General features: G+C 59.6%; 1 protein-coding gene and 1 long non-coding RNA gene across 2 annotated transcripts; one reads left to right on the top strand and one right to left on the bottom strand.

Annotated features, from left to right (window-relative positions):
- Positions 1–561: 561 nt before the first annotated feature.
- Positions 562–4,325, bottom strand: LOC308178693. Its single transcript, XR_013939911.1, has 2 exons — positions 4,007–4,325; positions 562–3,462 (listed from the first exon to the last, which is right to left on the bottom strand). It is a non-coding gene; the product is annotated as an uncharacterized lncRNA (long non-coding RNA).
- Positions 4,326–9,169: 4,844 nt separating this feature from the next.
- Positions 9,170–18,318, top strand: EMILIN3 (elastin microfibril interfacer 3). Its single transcript, XM_080557641.1, has 4 exons — positions 9,170–9,521; positions 11,374–11,496; positions 13,262–13,509; positions 14,050–18,318. Exons 1-4 carry the CDS (start codon positions 9,334–9,336, stop codon positions 15,942–15,944), a joined length of 2,454 nt encoding a protein of 817 aa, XP_080413767.1. The 5' UTR covers positions 9,170–9,333; the 3' UTR covers positions 15,945–18,318.
- Position 18,319: the final 1 nt, after the last annotated feature.

Raw genomic sequence — 18,319 nt, 5'->3', positions numbered from 1 at the left:
CTCCTGCAAGCTGGCTGCGAGCACCGCGGCTCTTGGGAACAATGCTATGAGCTGATGCGAGCTATTTGCACGTAGTGCTGTGAGACTCGAGCCCCCGTGTTTCCAGCTTGGGCTGCGTGAGGCTTTCGGAAGAGGCAGGGGAGTTTTTCACAGGGACGTCGGGGCAATGGGACAAATCCGCCTTGGCACATGTCTCCACCGAGTGAGGGGTCCAGGACCCCAGCTCCCCTCATCCCAGGGGCTTGCAGGGGCAGAGGTCAGTGCAGGCAGCACAGACAAAGCCCTAACGTGGCACAGGGCACCAAAAACTTGCTGCCTATGGGACGGAGAGACCCGAGTCCCAGGAAGCATCCCACCCACCTCCTCCCCAGCCAGCAGCTGAAGGCACCCCGCTCTGTGCCAGCGACACCGACAGAGACACTGCGGCTGGGCTTCTTTCCAGCAAAGTCCCTTCCTCCCCCCTCGCACCCAGAGGTTTATTCAACCTGACAGCCGAGTGACTTGATCGGTCGGAGCGACGTCTTAATTATAGGGCATCCTCCATGGGGTTTGCTGCCTGCGGCTGGCAGAAGGAACCTCTCCTCCCCGTCTCCCTGTGCTCCCCCAGCAGCACCGAGCTGTGCGGAGCTCAGACAGTGGGGATATTGTTTGGGCCACTGCCTGAACAGCCCGGCCTCCTCAGCTGTGAAATTACCTAGAGGATAACCAAACAAACCCCAGACAAACACTTCTTTAAGCGCACCGCTTACATTGCGGCAGCGGTTTCCCCCTGCCCACCGCATGCGTGCACACGGGGTTTTCTTTTCCTCCCGCTCACGGGCAACGTTTGCTGTGCTCCAGCGAGGTGCTGAGAGGGGACAGTGAGAGACGGAGGGACACGGGGATACCACGGGCTCCGACCCCACTGTCGGGGCTGGAGAGCTCACGACGAGGAAACTCAGGGTTGGTCGGTGCCAGACCTGGTTCAAAAGGTTCAATCCTGACCCCTTGCCTCGGGGGCTGGGATTTTCCCCAAGACAGCACTGCTGGCCCACAGGGGAACGGGTCCCAGCACCCTGGTCCAAAGCCTGCTGGAAGCAATGGGAAAACTGTCCCAGATCCCAGCATCGTCATGATCCAGTGGGACCAGCAAGCTCCTGGGACTGAAATGAAGCAGGGCAGCAGGGAGGTCAGGACACGTCCCCTCCAGGATGTTTTTCCCCTTTCCAACTACCCCCAAAAATAGAAGAAAAGTTTTGGCCAAGCTGTCTTTCAGAGTCAATGTAAGCATTTCCTGACTTGGTGTTGATTTCACAGATTAAAGCTGGTCGAAAATGACCTGGTCGAAATCCAGGCAGCATTAATTTTGGGGAGAAAAAAAAAAAAAGTTGAGGAATTTCTTTTGAGTTTGTTCTAAGGGGAAGGGCTGTGCTTTTCCCACCCAGAAGACTGTTTGCTCTTGAAATATGTGCAATAAACACACAAGTGTCGAGCTCCAGCTACAAGCAAAGAGGTGGCCTCCTGGTGCAAATGCCTCAGGCATGATTTCTGATAAAAAAACACAGGATTTTGGTCAATCTGGGGTCATGCCTTTAATTTCAGTTCAGCCGGTGAACCACTGACTTACAGTATTACAACTGCACGTTTCCATGTTCACATGAGGGCTGCAGCAACAGGCTGGGGTTTGGCACGGGGAAGCTATATGGGATTTCAGAACCAAACATCTCCTCGATCCCAAAATAGAGGCAGGGGGGATGTTAAATAAATCCCTGCGCATTAGTGCAGACGGAGAGGCTTTCCTTCCTGGCCTTCTTGACCCGCTCAGATAGAGCGTGCCCCAGCAAAGACACGGGTGGAAACCCAAAACACACCACGGCAGCGTGTGCTCTGGAAATATCTGCAGTCCAATTCAGGCAGATCCCAAGTTTTGGCAGATTCCTAAGATCAGGAAATTCCTTGAGAGCTCGGGAAGCTCTCCAAGCCTGAACCCAAGCTATTTCACTTGCAGAAGATATCGAGTTCTCCTCTCTTCTTTTTTTTTTTGGTGATGGGTCAGTGGGACCTTGGCAGGTGCGTGCTGCTGCACAGTGAGAAAAGAGATCAGCAAAGCGCTGCGGAAGGCCAAATGCAGATGCAGAGCCCGCAGGAACAGCTGCTAGCAAAGGGAAGCCTGCGAAGCCAAATATCCATGAGGTCCCAGCTCCGAGCAGGTCTGGAAACAGCCCAGGCTGGTATCAGCTATACTTTTCTTCCCTGCTCCTTTGCATGCGCCTAAATAACCACACGTTATTTACGGCCGTCCCCATCGCACACACGGCACGCGTGCCTGCAGGGTCACCCCAGAGAGCTGGTTGCAGCAGGGAGGCCCGAAGGGCTCCTTTTAGGACCTGAAAACACATCCCTTACCCCCTTGTCACAAGCAGGGTGGGTAACAGCAGGGGTTCAGCCCGGCTGTTCCCACCTTTGGTCTCTCCAAGAAGTCGCCCAGCGCCCGGGGCTGCGCTGCCGTGGCTTGGAGCAGGCAGCTCTTGGCTACGGGCAAGAAGCAGCAGCCCCACAGCATGGGGAACCTGCCTGCTTCCCCTGGATCCCATCTCCAGGAGAAACGGCCACAGCTTGGCCAAAACAGGCACAAACCGGAGAATCTGCCCTGGAGGGTAACTGGTGCGCTGGTCCCCTGTCCCACATGGGCTCTTTGAGTGGCTCGCCACCCCAGAGACACACACCTGCCCCTGAGACAAGGAGTCTGTTGGAGCAGCCAGGAAAGCTCCAAGCGGCTCCTGCCCCCAAAACCCTGGAGGTGATGGAGACCGAGGACATCCCTCAGGCTGCTCCTTCACGGATCCCTGCAGCAGCCTCTGCACGTGGCTGTCACCCCCCGGGCAGCGAACCCCCCCTCCAAAGCTGCCTGAGGTCCGGCTCTCACCGAGGTCACCCCATCAAACACGACTCGCGCCTGCAGGAGCAGGCAGCCCCCCCGAGCGTTGGGTGGGATGTGGGCGATCCCTTGGCTTTGCAGGAGGGTCAGAAACCAGGCTCTAAGGTTACGATTAGCTCAACTGTGCCTTGGTGCTGGCTTTTCAAACACGGCAAAAAAAGGTCAATTCATGCTAGTGTCCTTCAGTATTCCCCAGGTCCCAAAGGAAAAGTATTTTCTTTCCGCTCTTGCGGTGTTTTTCTTCCACCGTGCGCAGCAATGAGGTCACCGAGCAGAGGTTTTATGGCTAAATCCCTGGGCTGCTGCCATCGGCCCGCAGGAAAGACAGAGGTTGGCCCAGCTGAGCGCGCAGCCAAGGAGGAACAGGGCTCTTCCCAACAGCCGGAGGCACGGCTCTGCAGAGCACACCAGCTTTCAGGGGAGGACGTGGCCAAGCCCCGAAGAAGCGATCAAACATCGCAGCTTGTGGCATTTCTTTAAACCAAAGCTTCGGGCTGCTGCTCCTCCACCTTCCAGTGAAGGGCTTCTTGCACCAGGGACTGTGCCTAGGAAAAACATGGCACAGCAGAGATGGAAAGGGCCATCTGAACTGCAAGCACCGAGCCACTGCAGTGGAAATACTGAATTATTTTGGTAGCACACAAAGCCAACTCTCCTGCTGAAGGCAGCCCCCGGGCTGGGATGTGGCAGAGGCGCTTGGGGGGAGCCCTCCTGCAGCACTCCCAGCTGCAGGCAGCCCCAGAGCCCTGCAATCCCCCCGGGATTTGTGGGGTAACCTGCTGGCGTTGGGAGAGGAGCGGCCAGCCAGCCCCTCTGCTGGCACAGCAGGACAGGGAGGTCCCGAGGCAGCTCAGACCCTGCTTGGAGCAGGGGGCACCAGGGACCCCCAAGGTCCCAGCCAGGCTGAACAAGCCCCAGGTCAGCTGCCAGAGCTCTCCCCAGCACACACAGGAGGAACACGTGCCTCCCAGAGAGGCCCCCCACTGCCCCCCCAGCACCCCTCCAGCCCAGCTCCTGCCAGCACCGCTCCCTGCCTGGCCCAGCCACGAGCCCCCACAACAAAGCCATTTCCCTCCTCTGTCACTTTACCTTGGTGATATCCTCACAGGCAGGCAGGAGCTGATGAACTTTTTCCTTGCAAAAAGATGCCTCTGCATGCCCTGGGTGCAGAAACACGCTGCCCCCAGACAACACCTGCTCCTCACCCTCCCCAGCCAGCAGCAGCTGCCCCCCTTGCAGCCTTTTACAGCTCTCCTGGCTCCTGCCCAGCTGAGCCCGAGCTGATGGCACCAGCTCAGGTCAGGGCTGCTCCTCCTCGGGCTTACAGGCCAGCCCAGAGCGAGGTGGGGTCCCCAGTGCCCCACCAGCAACGTGCTGGGGCTTACTGGGGGAGCATCACCTCCTTCATCCTTGCTCGGTCTTCATCCTCCTCACCTGCATCTGCGTGCTGCTGAACCAGCTGGGACCGATCCTGGGGATGCTCCTGCTCCGTGCCCATGGCTGTCACCTCTTGATGCTCACCTGTCCCCAGGGTACTGGCACAGCTGGGAAAAGCTTTTTAGAACCCATCACCCTCCCCCCCCCCCCCCCCGGCCCTTTCCACACATCAGACCTCCTGCCTGCCCCTTTCCCTTGCCAAATCTGCCCTGCCAGCCTTCCTGGTGGAAGGATACTCGCAGGTATATAAATAAAGCCACCTGGGTATCCTTCTCCCCGCCCAGAGCTGCCCAACCTGTGGCTGACCCCCCCCGGCCCTCCCCAAACCGCAGCCCCGGCGCGCGCTGCCTGCCAGCACCGCCGCTCTGGCATCTCTGTGAATGGCCCCGAGCCCGGGAAGAGGCTTGAGCGGGGTTTGGAACAGCTCCATCCCTTCCACCGCACGCGCTGATCTTGACAAACGATCAGCGTGTGGCTTTCGGGACCAGAGATAAGGCTGCCTGAGCGCTTCAAGTCACCGCGCTTTCCCACGAATAAAGGGCCCCAGCCCGGGCAGACCCCGGTGCCCCCACCCCATCGAGGGGTTTCTGCGGGGGGCTCTGCCCCTGGTGGTGCTGCCTTCCTGCCCCGAGCCTGGCAGGACATTCACACCCCCTGGGAGCGGGGCCGGGGGGGGTTGAGAATAAAAGCTCAGCATCCTCCCAGCGAGGCACGTGGCAATGTTGCCTGGGTTCCTCTTGCACGGCCGGACCACGGCTGCCTCCTGCCTGCGTGCCGGCCCCTCCGTCCTGGGGGCACCAGCAGGGGAGGGGGCTCCTGCCCAGCTCGGAGCCGTGGTGCAGGAGAAATGCGTACTGGGAACCGGCAAAGGGCTTCCAGTCCTAGCTTTTATGTTGCTCTGGGAACTGGGGCACCTGGAGAGGTCCTGTCCCCCCAGGTCCTGCTGGGGACACCGCTCCCCTTGGACTGGTGCCTCGCTGGTATCACAACGCTGCGCTCCTGGGGCATTTGGGACGTCTCCCCTGCCCGTTTGGGTAACACGGCATCCCCATCCGTCCTCGGGGCTCCCCCCGGCTGGGGAAACAGCCACGGGGTGGCTGCGGTGTCTTCCAGAGACACGGGGACAGCAGAGATGGCCTTGGACAGATCCTGCTGGAGGCAGAGCTGGGAGGGCTGGGGTTTCCTGAAGTCTCCCTCTCACAGACACAGACCTGCTGCCAAGGGAAAAGGCCTCCGTTAGCGCCAGGTCAAGGAGTGCTCCTGATTCGGGGGGGATCATTCGGGAGAAACTCTGCCTCCAACTTGGGCTGCTCTCTTGCCTTGCCACTTTGGGAAATGAATTTGTACTCGGAAAAACTCAGGCTGGGAGAGGTCTTGGGAAGACATCCAATCCATTTCCCTACCCCAAATTGGTCCTGACAGATTTTTTTTTTTAATCTAACCTTTCCTTTAAAACCTCCAGATGGCTCAATGCAGTCTCCTCCAGGGCTATATTAATGTTACTACCAGAATACTTTTTTATTAATATCCATCTTAAATTTCCCTTGCTGGGACCTGCTCCCACCCCTTGGCAGCGCCGAGGACAACTCTGTTCCCACCGTCGCGCCCTGTGCCCCCTGCCCAGCCCTGCTGGCTCGGGATGGGGATGGAAAAGGCTGGTCCCGGCCAGGAGCAAGCAGCGTTGCAGAGCCCCCGGACCGTCCTTCCACTTCTCCCACCTTGGTGTGGGCCTGCAGGGGGTTTGGTGGTGCAGACACCAAACATCGTACCCAGGTGGGAACGGGAGGTCAGAGGCTGCTGGCTTGTTGACCCATGAAGGGAGGCAATTATTCAGCTGGAGAGGCCATGCAGGTGTTAATTAAAAAGCATGTGAAGCAGAACGGGGCAGTGTTTGGTGTCATCCACTTGTGAAATTGGCCTCGCCACCCAGCCCACCCCGGGGGACAGAGCTGCCCGCAGGACATCTGCTCCCGCTCTCATCTCCAACCGAGTTCCTATTTTGGGGCACCTCTCGGGCCATCTACAATGCCCCTGCTTTTTAGCCAGATCTCTGCTGGATCCTTAATAGGGAAAACGTTCACCCCTAGCAGCACAGCTGGGTACAGGGACGGGATACAGGTCCTGATGCCTGTGGCCAAGCTCTGGGCACTGGCCAGCCAGCGGGCAGCAGCCGTGCCCCAGGGACAGGCTGGCACGGAGCTTTTGGGCTCCCCTCCCGCGCCCCGCAGGCAGGATCTGTTTGCCCGTGTCCCCACTTTGTGGGGCGAGCAGCAGCTCGCTGTGCCCACAGCAAGAGCAAACTGAGCCCATCGCCGCTCCCCTGGGTAACAGCAGCCTGAAAGTCTGGACATCCCGCAGCGAGAGGTGAAACCCAGCTCCTTCTGCGAACGGGGGGACAGAAATGAGCAACTTTTGGCAGCCAGAGCAGGGAAAAAGGTCTCCATCACACGCTGAGCTGCTGCAGGGCTGCTCACATGGGGGGCACCGATGGACACAGCCCCCTGGGGGGGGGGTCTCAGATTTACCCAGCGGCCAGAACTGATCTTCAGCAGCAGCTCTGGCATGATCCCTTTATTCTCCCAGGAGGGGAAGCCGGGCTTTCTTCTGGCAGGCACCCCTGGGCACGAAGCTTACCAAGGAACACGCCTGCAGAGCCCGCTGGTGGCAGCTCAGGGTGGCAAAGCCCTCCTGTCCCGCTTGGTGGCTTTGGGGGACGAAGTCTGGCGTCCTCTCTGCTAACCCTGGGACACGGCCGCGTCGGGAGGACGCTCTGGTGCCGAGGCTCACCCCGGGGTGGTCGCTCCCCGGAGCTGGGACGCCGGCCCCAGGGGGCGCGCGGTGAGGGCGGCGGCAGCACGGCTGAGCACCGAGGAGGGAGAAGCGAGCTGCTCCGGGAGGAGCGCAGCTCAGCGAGTCCCCGTTCCCTGCCGCCCCGTGTCTCAAGGTGGGATTAGCTCCTGGCGAATAAGGCACATGAGAGTTTTTCCCATGGTTTGGGGCACTCGTAATGGCTCTCTCCCGTGTGGGTTCTTTGATGTCTTATAATAAAGTTGATGACGAATCCATTTCCTCAGTGGGGACCCAGGTTTGGCTCTCTCTTGTCTACCCAGATGCTTTTTTTTTTTCATTAAACAATTAGACAATGGAACAGTATAATGGAATTCATTCTCTCTGAGGATCTTGCCTCGCTACGAAATCTGGCAGAAAGTGACCCAGGGTTTCAGAAATGGGGTCAGACAGCAGGGACAGGCGGACAGAAAGGCACGTGCACCCGCAGCCCTGCGAGTGCGATGGCTCCCACCTCCTTCCCCTTCAGAGCCAGGCTGGGGAGGACGATGAAACACCCTGAGCTGCCCCGCTGTGCCCGCTCGTCACGCCGCAGGTTCGAAAGGCAGGACCGTGGGTTTCTGCTGAAACCACGCAGCAGCAGATGTTTTTTCCCGAGACCTCAGACACGCACGTGCAGCACGCTGTTATTAAAACTGGATCATACTCCCTGAACACAGGGAAAAAAAAACGAAGGCTGTGCGCAAGGTTACTTCTCGGCGTTAGCATCCAGCATGAAACCATGCGGGCTCGGTAGATTTGGTTTGTTGTTACAGAGCTGCTTCTGGACTGTCCCTCCTGCGCTGTCCCAGCAGATGGGGACAGCCAGGTGCCAGCTGGACGAGCACTGCTCCGCGTGCTGCCAAACACACCGTGCAGGAGCCACAGCGCAGCCACCGCGGGGCGCAGCCTGCCAAGACCTTTGCAGCTCGCAGCAACACCCTGCAGCACATTGAGCGGCGGTGGGCAAGCCTTGGTTCGTTGTGCAGACCTTCTCTGGCTTTCCTGCCCGATCTTTCCAGCCTGCCTCCCCCGGCACGGCTCTCCTATGGATTTTCTTCTCCCGCTAATGTTTCCGTATCCGCCTCAGACCCAGCCAAAAGCTCGTTTTAACAAAAAAAGAAAAAAGGCAGTTTGTCTCGGTATCTTAACATCTCTCTCAGCGTCAGCCCAAGCCTTGGTGACTCCTTCCCCCAGCAGCAGGTTTCACTCTGGTGTTTGGGATCCCACCCAGCCACCCTTTCTCAGCCGCTCGTTTCCCTCCAAGAGTTTCGGAGGAGCTTTGCATACCTCCTGGAGGAGTTTCCCTGCCCGGGATGGCCTCTGCCAGCCCCAGCAGGAGCCCGTGAAGAACCTGCTCGTGGGGAGGTGCCCAGGGGTGCGCGTGTCCCGGTGCCACGGGATGCTCAGCCCAGGTTCCGCTTACGCGACAAAATCCGCGTGGTGGTGGCCTCACCTCTGCGGGGCTATGGGCTGACCTCTGCGGGGTAGCACCAGGGGTGTGACCCCGCGGGTGGGGGTCTTCTCCTCCCCCTGCACCCCCTCACCCAGCGGCCGAGGCCCCAGGGCTCACGCGGAGGGCGCCTTGAGGTGCTGGGTCCGCCACCTTTGCAGCGGGTGCTGGGGCGGCGCAGGGACCCAGCACCTTCTGCCACGGGTCTCCTGCGGGTGGGGGCACCTGCTGCCGCCGGGGGGGGAGCCAGGGGCAGCCTGGGGGCCGTGCAAAGGGGCGGGGGGGGGGGGCTCTGCCCCATCCAGCCCCCTTTATGGGGCGGCCAGCGGGGGCTGCGCGGGGTCGGGGCGGCCCCCGGCGGGGCGAGGGGTGCAGGGGGATGGAGGGGGGGGGGGGGCTGCGATGGGACGGGGCGGGGGGCTCGGCTTTGTCTCCCCGCCCGCGGGGCCGGGGGTCGGGGGCTGGGGGAGGGCAGGGGGGAGGAGCGCGGCCCGCCCCCGCCGCCGCCCTACAAAAGGGGTCGGGCGGGCGGCGGAGCGGCGTGTGCCGCCGGGCAGGGCAGGGCGCAGCGGGCGGGGTCCCGGCCCCATCCCAATTCCCATCCCATTTCCCATCCCCGCTCCTTTTTCCCCTTTCCCGATCCTTTTTTTTTTCCCCACCCCCCTCCCCCCCTTTCCCGGTCCCATCCCGCCCCGGGACCATGCGGCGGGCGCTGCGCCGCGGGGCTCTGCTCGCCTGCATCTCCCTGGGGACGCTGCTGGCCCTCGCTGATGCCAAGGGGGTTTTCTACCCCCCCGCCGCCCCCCTGCCCTACGGCGGCAGGTACAGCCTCTACACGGCCGGCTCCAGCCCGCGGCTCGGCCCCGGGAAGCCCGTGGGCAAGCACAAGTAAGCGACCCCACGCGCGGACCCTGCGGGCATCCCCGCACCGGGGAGCGGGGTCGGGACCGGGGAGCGAGGGTCCGGCTGTGCCCCCGCTGGGTGCGGGGGGCCCGGAGCCCAGAGAGACCGGGCTCCGTGCGCTGTGGGGATGGGGGCGCTGCCGTCCCCCGCGGATGGGGCTGGGGAGGGGGGTGAGGCCGGGGCGGGGGTCCGCGGGGCTGCCCGTGGGTACCTGTTCCTCGTGGGTACCGGGGGTGATGCGGGGAGGGCAGGGCGACCCCGCCCGGGGAGCCACAGGCTGATTTCGGCGCGGGGTCGTCCGCTTGCCCAGAGAGCACGGAATTACTGGGGTTTAAATATGCTTTCGGTAACCTGGAAAGCTCAGGCGGCGGAGGAATGTGGGCTCTGCGTGTACAATGCACCCATTTTGCGACCGAATGGAAAAAGTGTTACTTTGGGGGGGGGCTCTCCCCCCCTGCTTGTTTGCCAGAGCAGGCTTTTTATCGGGCTTCTCTGCAAAAGGGAGGACGTAGAGCTCCGAACAAGCTGAAATGAATAAAGTAACATTTGAAACAAACAATACTGGCAGTGCCAGTGAGAGCTTTCCAAAACCCGTAACATTTTCCAGCTGCTCACTCTTCAAGCATCAGGCTGGAGCAATAAAACTGCTCGCCACAGGTGGGTGAGAGGGAAAAGGACTCCTGTGGAGGAGAGGGAGCCAGAGCCACCCTGCCCCAGGTAGTCACGGGCAGTGGCTAGCAGATCTGCCTCTGCTGACTACCAGCTTCCTTAAAGAGGAGGCTTGCAGCATTTATAAGCAGATCGTGGATTTATGGATAGACAGTGATCCTAAATTTCCACATGCACACATGATCTCCCTTCCCTCCAGCTAAGAAAAGTGGCTGGCCCTGGCTCTCGGGTAGCCCTGCGCACGGACAAATGACTCACTTCTGGAGCAGCACCGGGCCCTGCACATGCCTGGAGCTTGGCAGCCTCTTGCTGGGGCACGGCCACTTGCACCTGGGCAGGCTGGAAACGCCGCCGGGAATTGGGGTGCGAAGAAGCCCTCGGAGAGGGGCTGGGGAAGGGGTGCTGGTGCTGCTTGTGGGGGGAGCAGGGGCTCTGTGGGGCTGGGGGACAGTGGGGGCAGCCGGGGTATCCCCTTGCATCACCTGCCTGGGTGCCGCAGGAGCCGGGCTGAGGCCCTGCAGCTCATTTCCCTGGGCAGCCCCAGGCTGCTCCCTGCACCACGGCGAAGCTGGAGGAGCCAGGCTGCTTCCTATCCTGTGGCCAGGCAGAGCAGCCACCGCTGCAGCTCACGGGGATGAGCTGGGTCCTCCCGCCTCACCAAACACCTCCCTGCTCCGGCAGCTCGCTCTGGCCCATCTGCTCTGTCCTGCTGACCCTCCGTCCCCGAGCTGCGGTGCCTCTGCCCTCTCCTCCCGCTCTGCCATCTGCCGCCTCCCCTTGCCCTCAATCCCTGCCTCGCTGCATGTCCCTGCTGTCCCTACCCCCAAGGACCACCTGCTCCGGCCTCCAGCGGAACAGCCCTGGCCTCCATCTGTCCCTGCAGCCTTCCTCCCGGCTGCCTCATCCTCGGCACCCGGCTGTGCCGCTTGCTCCAGGGAGGCCCCCAGGGAGGCAGGAGGGTGAGGCTCTGCTCCCCGCACCACCCATCCGAGGGACCAAAGAGGCTTCCAGCCTCCACCTGGCCTAGCTTCTGTCCCTGCCTCCATGTCCGCTGGCATCTCCTCCCCCAGGACCCTCCTGCTGCCCCCTCCCCACCCTGGCGGGGGGCTGCTGGTGGTGCTGGACCTGGGGCAGGGGGTGACGCCGTCTTGCCGTGCTTCCCCCCCAGGAGCTACTGTGCCTACGTGGTGCAGCGCAATGTCACCTGCGTGCTGCAGGACGGTGCCGAGAGCTACGTCAAGGCCGAGTACCACAAGTGCAGCTGGGGACCCAAGTGCCCGGGGAAAGTGCTGTGAGTACGGGGGGCACCTGGCAGCAAGAGGGGCTGAAGGGGGGTTAATTCTGCGGCGCTGGCAGGAGGCAAGGTGTGATTATTTAGGAGAGGGAGCGAGCTCGGCCTCTCGCCAGAAATAAACGGGGAATGTTTCCGTGGGAAGCAGGGGGGGAGCGCAGGGAAGCATTTTGTCACAGAGCTGCAATTTGGCAGGAAGGTGGCAGCGAGGGGAGAGCCTGAGGAAGGCTGAGGGCTTCCTGCCCCGGGGAAAATATCTGCAAACCTCTCTGCCACCTCGTAAATGCTGAAGGGAAACACCCCACTGTGCTGGGGCAGGGCAGACAGTGGGGCTTTGTGCATCGCCCCCCCGGCTGGGGATGCTCTCTGTGCAGAAATGCCGTGCTCCTGCATCCTCCCCGTGCCCACTGGAGCAGCAGTGCTGAGGAAAACAGGGCTGGAAGGGGCTCTCGTGGGAGCCTGGCAAGCAGCAGGGAAGGTGTCCTGGGTGCTGTGCTCAGCCTTGCTTCATGCTGCTGGTGGTGGCTGGGCACGGACACATCCTGCCTCTTCCTGCCCTGGTACTTGCAGGCAGGTTTCTGCACACAGGGAAGGAAGGAGCACAGGAACTTGGCAGCTGGCAGCTTCTGTGAAGAGGAACAGCACAAGGAAGAGCTTGCATTTTTTTTTTTTCCAATGCTGTTTGAGACTCTCAAAGACACAGGACAAATTATTGATGTTGAGAAATGTGAAAGCAATGCAGAGAGGGTTTGGGCTTGCTCTCTGCTCCTGCCCTCCCTGCGAGCTGATTTCCCTGTATTGTGCACAGAGGTGGCCGCAGAGGTCGCTCCTGCCGTGGAGGCAGCAGTGCCTGGAGGCTGCAGCGTGGGCAGGGATGCCGAGGACCCAGCTGGGGACACGGGGGGATGGTGCTGGATGGTGCTCAGACCAGGAGCTGCCCTGTGCAAGTGTCTTGCTCTGCTCCTCACTGTCCTGGTCTGTGCAGCACGGACGTGTGTGCTGCCTCCTCTGAAACCTTCTGCTGAGGGCACTGGAGAAGACCAAGGACCAACTGTGTGCATTGTGTCAAAACAACAAACCCCAATTTACGAGGGGCTGAAGAACCTGAGGCGGGACCTTTCTGAAAGGCAGTTTCAAAGCACTGGGACCTTGGAGGTGGCAAGGGCTGCGCTGTCTTCAGCCCCACAGGACTCAGCTGGTGGTGGGCACAGATGCTGCCTGGCTCCTGTCCTGGTCCTGTCCCAGCCCAGTGTGAGGGCTCTGGGCGCCACCTGGGAAAGCCCTGAGAGCCCTCCCTGCTGACACAGGGACCTCCTGCAGGAAGGGTTGCAGGGCTTTTGGAATCATTTGCATCACTTCACCCTGTGCTCCTCCAGGCCAGAAGTTGCCAAACCATGTAGCACCTGTCGGGCTGGAAACCAGAGCAACGCACCCTGCTGCTTCTCCAAACTAGCATCAGGAATACAATTTGTTTAACACCAATGCTAACATACAAAACCTCCCCAGCAAGCACAGTGACACCTGGCACCTCATGGACCGGTCCTGGGGAGGGTGGGCAAGTGTGCTGGGGTGCCAGCTGCCGAGCTGCAGCCCCAGCTGGAGGGATGCTGTGGGAGGAGGTGGGTTGTGCTCTGTGGGTGCAGAGCTTGGGTCTCAGCTGGGCTTCCCCACACCCAGCAGGACCCCGGCCCCGCTCTTTGGTAGTGCTCGAAGCTGAGGTTGCCTCTCTGAACTGTCTTCTCTCTTCCTCCCCTCTCCTGGAAAGGTACCGCACCTTCTTCAGACCCAAATACAAGATTGGCTACAAGACAGTGACGGAGCTGGCCTGGAGGTGCTGCCCGGGCTTCCTGGGAGAAGGGTGCCACGACAGCCCGACCGACCAGCCTGGCCTCCTGCCCCAGCATCCCAGCCCTAAAATGCCGCCTGGGCAGAAGACGTTTCCGATCCCTAGAGTTCCTCCCCATCCGAAAAGCCACCCTGACCTGTTTGCAGGACCCAAGAAGAATCAATACGGTGAGACCTCATGCCTGCTTCACGTCCCCAGGTTGTTGCCTTGGTCACAAACCTCCTGGTCCTTTCTGTTCCAGCACAGGGCATGAGTTTAGCACGCCAGCGGGTGACTTGTTTTCTGCCCAGAAACCCGACCTTTGATTGCTTTGAGGCTCACCTGCTTTTCTTACCTGCTGTCTTTCAAAATATGTGGCTTGGAAATTGCCTTACCTCATTGCTTTAAAGCATTTCTCTATTAATTTGGGGGTTGATAAGAGTGCGTCTCAAGATGAAGCTCCCCGGGCTCTTCTCATCGTCTGCTGTTGAACTTGAGATCAGGGGGCCTGACCTTACGCACTGAAAGAGGGCGGGTTTTCCCCGTCTAATCGAGAAAAGATGCTGGGGGAAAGGAGAAAGGGTGGGGAGAGATCTGGCTGAAATGGCAATGAGAGGGAGGTGGGAGCTAATGCTAGTAAGGAAAAGGGCTCAAATGGAGAAGCAGCCAGGGGGGAGGCTAAAGGAGCCCTGGCACTGACTGTCACCTCTCTTTGTTCCCCTGGGCAGGCAGGAAGCTGCCTGGGCTCTTTGGGGACCGCCTGGAGCGGCTGGAGGAGGAGGTGAGGCGCCTGTCCCAGTCCTATGACAGCCTGCACGCCATGGTGAGCGGCCTGGGGGACCGCCTGCGCCTGGCCATCCAGGAGGACACCACCAAGATGATCGGCTCACTGATGAACAGCCCTGGCACACCTGACTCCACGGTGGGCTTCGGCATCATCCCTGATGGCCTGGTGGACGCAGCGGACAAAGCTGACATTGCCGCGTTCCCTCCGGTGGGGGAGATCCTGACCAAGGTGACGGAGGTGAGCGATGTGCTGAAATCCAAGGCGGATTTGCTCCACGAGGTTCGTGGCATGGTCCTGGACCACGACGGGCAGATCAAGCACCTGCTGGAGTCGGCCCGGCCCTCGCCCCTCACCTCCATCGACCTGCTGGAGGAGTACGTGGACACGCGGCTGAGCACCCTGCGTGGAGAGCTGCTCGATGGCTTCGAGAAGAAGCTGGGAAAGATCCAGACCACGTGTGATTTCCGGATCCAAGAGGTGCGGCAGCAGTGCGAGGAGGAGAAAGCTGCCAACCTGCGGCTGCAGCAGACGCTGGACGGGAAGGAGCTGGAGATCAAGAAGGAGATCTCCCAGCTGGAGACCCAGATCCAAGGGCTGACGGTGGTGGAGAGCTGCTGCAGCAACCTCGACTACCTCACCGATCGCATGAACATCCTGGAGAAGGGTCTTCACAGCATCTCGGAGTCCCAGAAGAACCTGCACTCACAGCTGGATGGAGAAATCTCCACCGTCACCCTGGGGAACCTCTTTGAAGGGCGCTTTGAGGACCTGGAAGCCAGACTCAATGCCACAGAGAGGGAAACAGGGAGCTGTTGCTCCAGTATAGAGGACAGCATGAGAGGCACAGTGGTAGCAGAGGTGGATGGCATGAGGACTGCCTTTGAGGACAAAATGCAGACCCTTGAGGACAGGTTCATGACCATCGTGGGGGAGCTGAACAACATCAGTGCTCCCGCAGGCATGGACGGAGCGGTGGTGCCCGTGCTGGAGGGGGAGCTCGCTGGCATGAAGAAGCGCACGGACGAGAAGCTGGAGGTGCTGCAGAGTCGCCTCGTCACGCTGGAGAGCACCTGTTCCTCGGGCTGCACTTCTGCCTCCAGAGACGTGGAGACCTTCCGAACAGAGATCGAGGACTGCCAGAACAGGAACCAGGACCTGCTCCTCCGGATGGACAGCAACTACGACCTCCTGCGCAAGCTGAACGCCACCATCCTGGAGATCCAGCGGCGAATCGAGGAGGAGGCGGCGGGGGCTCTGCAAGGAGAGATCACCTTGCTGAAGATCAACCTGAACACCGTGAGCAAGTCCCTGACGGGGCTCAAGGACTCCGTCTCGCAGTACTCGGACACCATGACGCACATCAACTCCTCGCTGGATGAGCACGAGCGCAAGATCGAGGACGAGGTCCACTCCATCCAGGAGAAAGTCAACGACCAAGGCTCGCAGCTCTTCTTCAGCAACCGGCGAGTCCTGAACCTCAAGGGAGACCTGGAGCGACTCAAAGCCCGGATCGTCAACGACCTGAGCTCCTGCAGGAGCGTGGCCCAGGACCTGCAGCAGGAGGTGGCACACTTTGATGAGCGGGTGGCGCGGGTGGAGAGGGTCTGCGGCAGGCTGGGCGCCGTCACGGGAAGCCTGGACGGCATCAGGGACGGACTGGAGAAACACACGGGCAGCCTGTGGGACTACATGGACCGTATGAACGGGACCCTGGCTGCCCACTCTCAGGAAATAACGGGGCTGAAGGACAACCTGCTCGACTGCCAAGCCAAGGTCTCGGAGCTGGCGGAGCAGGTCGGCCACCTGGAAGAGCAGGCGGAGAGGAAGCAGCATTAGCTGCGCTGAAACGTGCTCCTTGCTCCATTAACTTATATCACACAGGCTCCAAGGTGACAACAGGTCTTTGGATGTTTTTTTTAATGAAAAGATAAATTAAAAGCTGCTACGAACCCTTCTTCGCCACCCTCCTCCTCCTCCTCTATTTTTTTTATGTGCTCGCCTCCGCAGCGCGCAGCTGTGCCAGCCCTGCTGGAGCAGGGAACTGCCTCGGGGCCGGGGGTGTTGCTTTGGCTCTGGGGCTGATGACCCCAGAAGGACGATTCAGGAGGAAGCTGGAGGCGGGGACATTTTTTAAATTTTATTTTTGTGGATTTATCGCTTCTTGAAGAATAAAACCCTGTAGTTGTCAGTTGAGGAATAGAGTTTCTCTGAACTAAAGACCACCTGCATCTTAATCCAGGGATTGAACAGAGCCAGGGCTCCTTGCAGGGAACAAAACTCACCACAGGAACTGTGGATTTCAAAGAAAACACGTACTCGCACAGCCCCTGGGGAGCTGCACTCCCCTCTTCAAGATGGCAGCCCTCCTTGCATAAGGTAAATCCATTTGTACTGCTCCCTTCTTCATGCAAACGCACACGCCTTACAGAGCACGTGAGGATATGCATTAGGAAAACGCGTGTATGGTATGTGTGTATATATCTTTGAACAATCTGCTGTCCCAGTGCTCATCTGAGTGCAGAGCTTGCTCTCGCTGCCCCCCTTTCCCTTGCTGTACTTTGAGGAGCCACATGGAGCAGCTGTCAACTGTCCCAGCAGCATTTGCACGAACCCACGCGGCCCCTGGGGGCTGCTGTGGTTTGCAGTCCCCATTCCCTTTGTTTACTTTGCTTGCTGGGTACACCTGGGACTGATGTGAAGGGTTATGGAAAACTTGTGTCTTTCCCAAAGACGTGTGTGCGTGTAGGTCTCAGAAGAGACAAAGCCAGGCATGGAGCAGTCTCCTGGCTTCCAGCTCTGGTTCTCTCCTGTTTTACTGCTTAAACTGTGAACATGGTTTCCCCCATCTCAGCCCAGGGCAGGCGAGGTGCAGCTGCTCCAGGACATGAGCATGAGGACTCACCTGCTCTGCCTGGGTTTCCCCATCCAGGATCCTGCTTCCTCTTTGCAGTCCTCTGAGTCCCGTGGGATGCTGAGGATCCAGGAACCTGTGCCACCATCAAGCACCCAGGAGGAGGATGGCAGGGCATCTTGAGAAGTCCTCTCCTGAGCTCAGCCCTGGGGAAAGGTTGAGCTGTGCTCCAGGCTCTGAGCAGGGCTGGAGGCGGTGTGAAAAACCAAAGCAATTTACCCAACTTCGCTCTGGCTTCCCACAAAGACTGGATAAGGTCGCTGTGCTCCTGAGCAATGCCAGCCTTGTCCCACGGAGCAGGTGCCTGTACCGTGTCGCTGTCTCACCAAAATCTGCCTTTCCCAGGGAGGCCAGCACAGGCCCCCTCCCCTGCTCAGCCATCAGGGGCTTTGTTACCAGAAAGGATGAAGAGAAAATTAAAGAGCCTCCACCTGGCCAGTTCTGGCCCCCTTATAGCAGAGGGATATGTTTTTCTACCAGTTCAGCACTGCAGCTGATGGGCGCTTCCACACCAGCTCCCCCCCTGCGCGAGGATGGGCCGTGGGAGCAGTGAGCACCATGCCCAGCCTGTGGCTGGGCTGATTGGGACCATCCTGAAGCTGGTGAGCCACTTCTCCAGCTAAGGAGCAACCTCCAGCTGCTTTTGGGCATTCCCAAAAACCTGCTCTTAAACAGGAGACTGATTTCTTCCCCCAGCACAGGGAAGGAACCTCAAGCCAGCCCTGTGTGATGGTCCAGGGGAACCCTCACCATACAAGCACATCCTGCCCAAGCCATCCTCCCCCTCCTCACACACCAGGGACAAAAAGGGCTGGAGCAACCAAAGAGAAAACTGAACCCAGCACCAGGCTGACCCCCTTCCAGGGGAGCTGGGCAGCCAGGGTTTGGTTAAAAAGCAGCTGAAGAGGAAGAGGCTCCTGCAGCACAGAGGGAGCCAGGACTAGTGCTAACAAGACTAGGACAAGGAAGAAGTCTGACCTTCCAGAACATGGTGCTACGTTTGGACTATTCCTGATTAGTCACTTGAAGATACAGTTTTTATTTCAGTTCTCAGCTATCCCTGTTTAAAAGCGAAAGGAACTTTGTATAAAATAGGGCATTTTTTTACTTTGCTTGCAGAGGAGGGAAGGAGATAATGCCCACGTGCTTGCTCTTGCGCTGGGCAGCTTTCCGCAGCAGTTGGTAACTGCTGTGGGTAAGAGGCTGTGTTTTTTTTAAACCTTGTACATTTGTTCAGAGTTAAAAGCTGAAAGACTGTTTGTACTGGAAGAGAAAAAAATAAAACTTCTTGCTGAGGTTT

The sequence above is a fragment of the Anser brachyrhynchus genome (genome assembly GCF_964034855.1).
Source record: "Anser brachyrhynchus genome assembly, chromosome: 16".
Lineage (NCBI taxonomy): Eukaryota > Metazoa > Chordata > Aves > Anseriformes > Anatidae > Anser > Anser brachyrhynchus.
This window is presented reverse-complemented; position numbering and strand designations above follow the sequence as displayed.

What these genes read in the sequence shown, in the direction of transcription:
- EMILIN3 (XM_080557641.1), top strand. Translation starts at nt 9,334, where the DNA reads ATGCGGCGGGCGCTGCGCCGCGGGGCTCTGCTCGCCTGCATCTCCCTG. An exon ending in AAGCCCGTGGGCAAGCACAA is followed by an intron (nt 9,522 to 11,373) that starts GTAAGCGACCCC and finishes CTTCCCCCCCAG; the next exon opens with GAGCTACTGTGCCTACGTGG. An exon ending in AAGTGCCCGGGGAAAGTGCT is followed by an intron (nt 11,497 to 13,261) that starts GTGAGTACGGGG and finishes TCTCCTGGAAAG; the next exon opens with GTACCGCACCTTCTTCAGAC.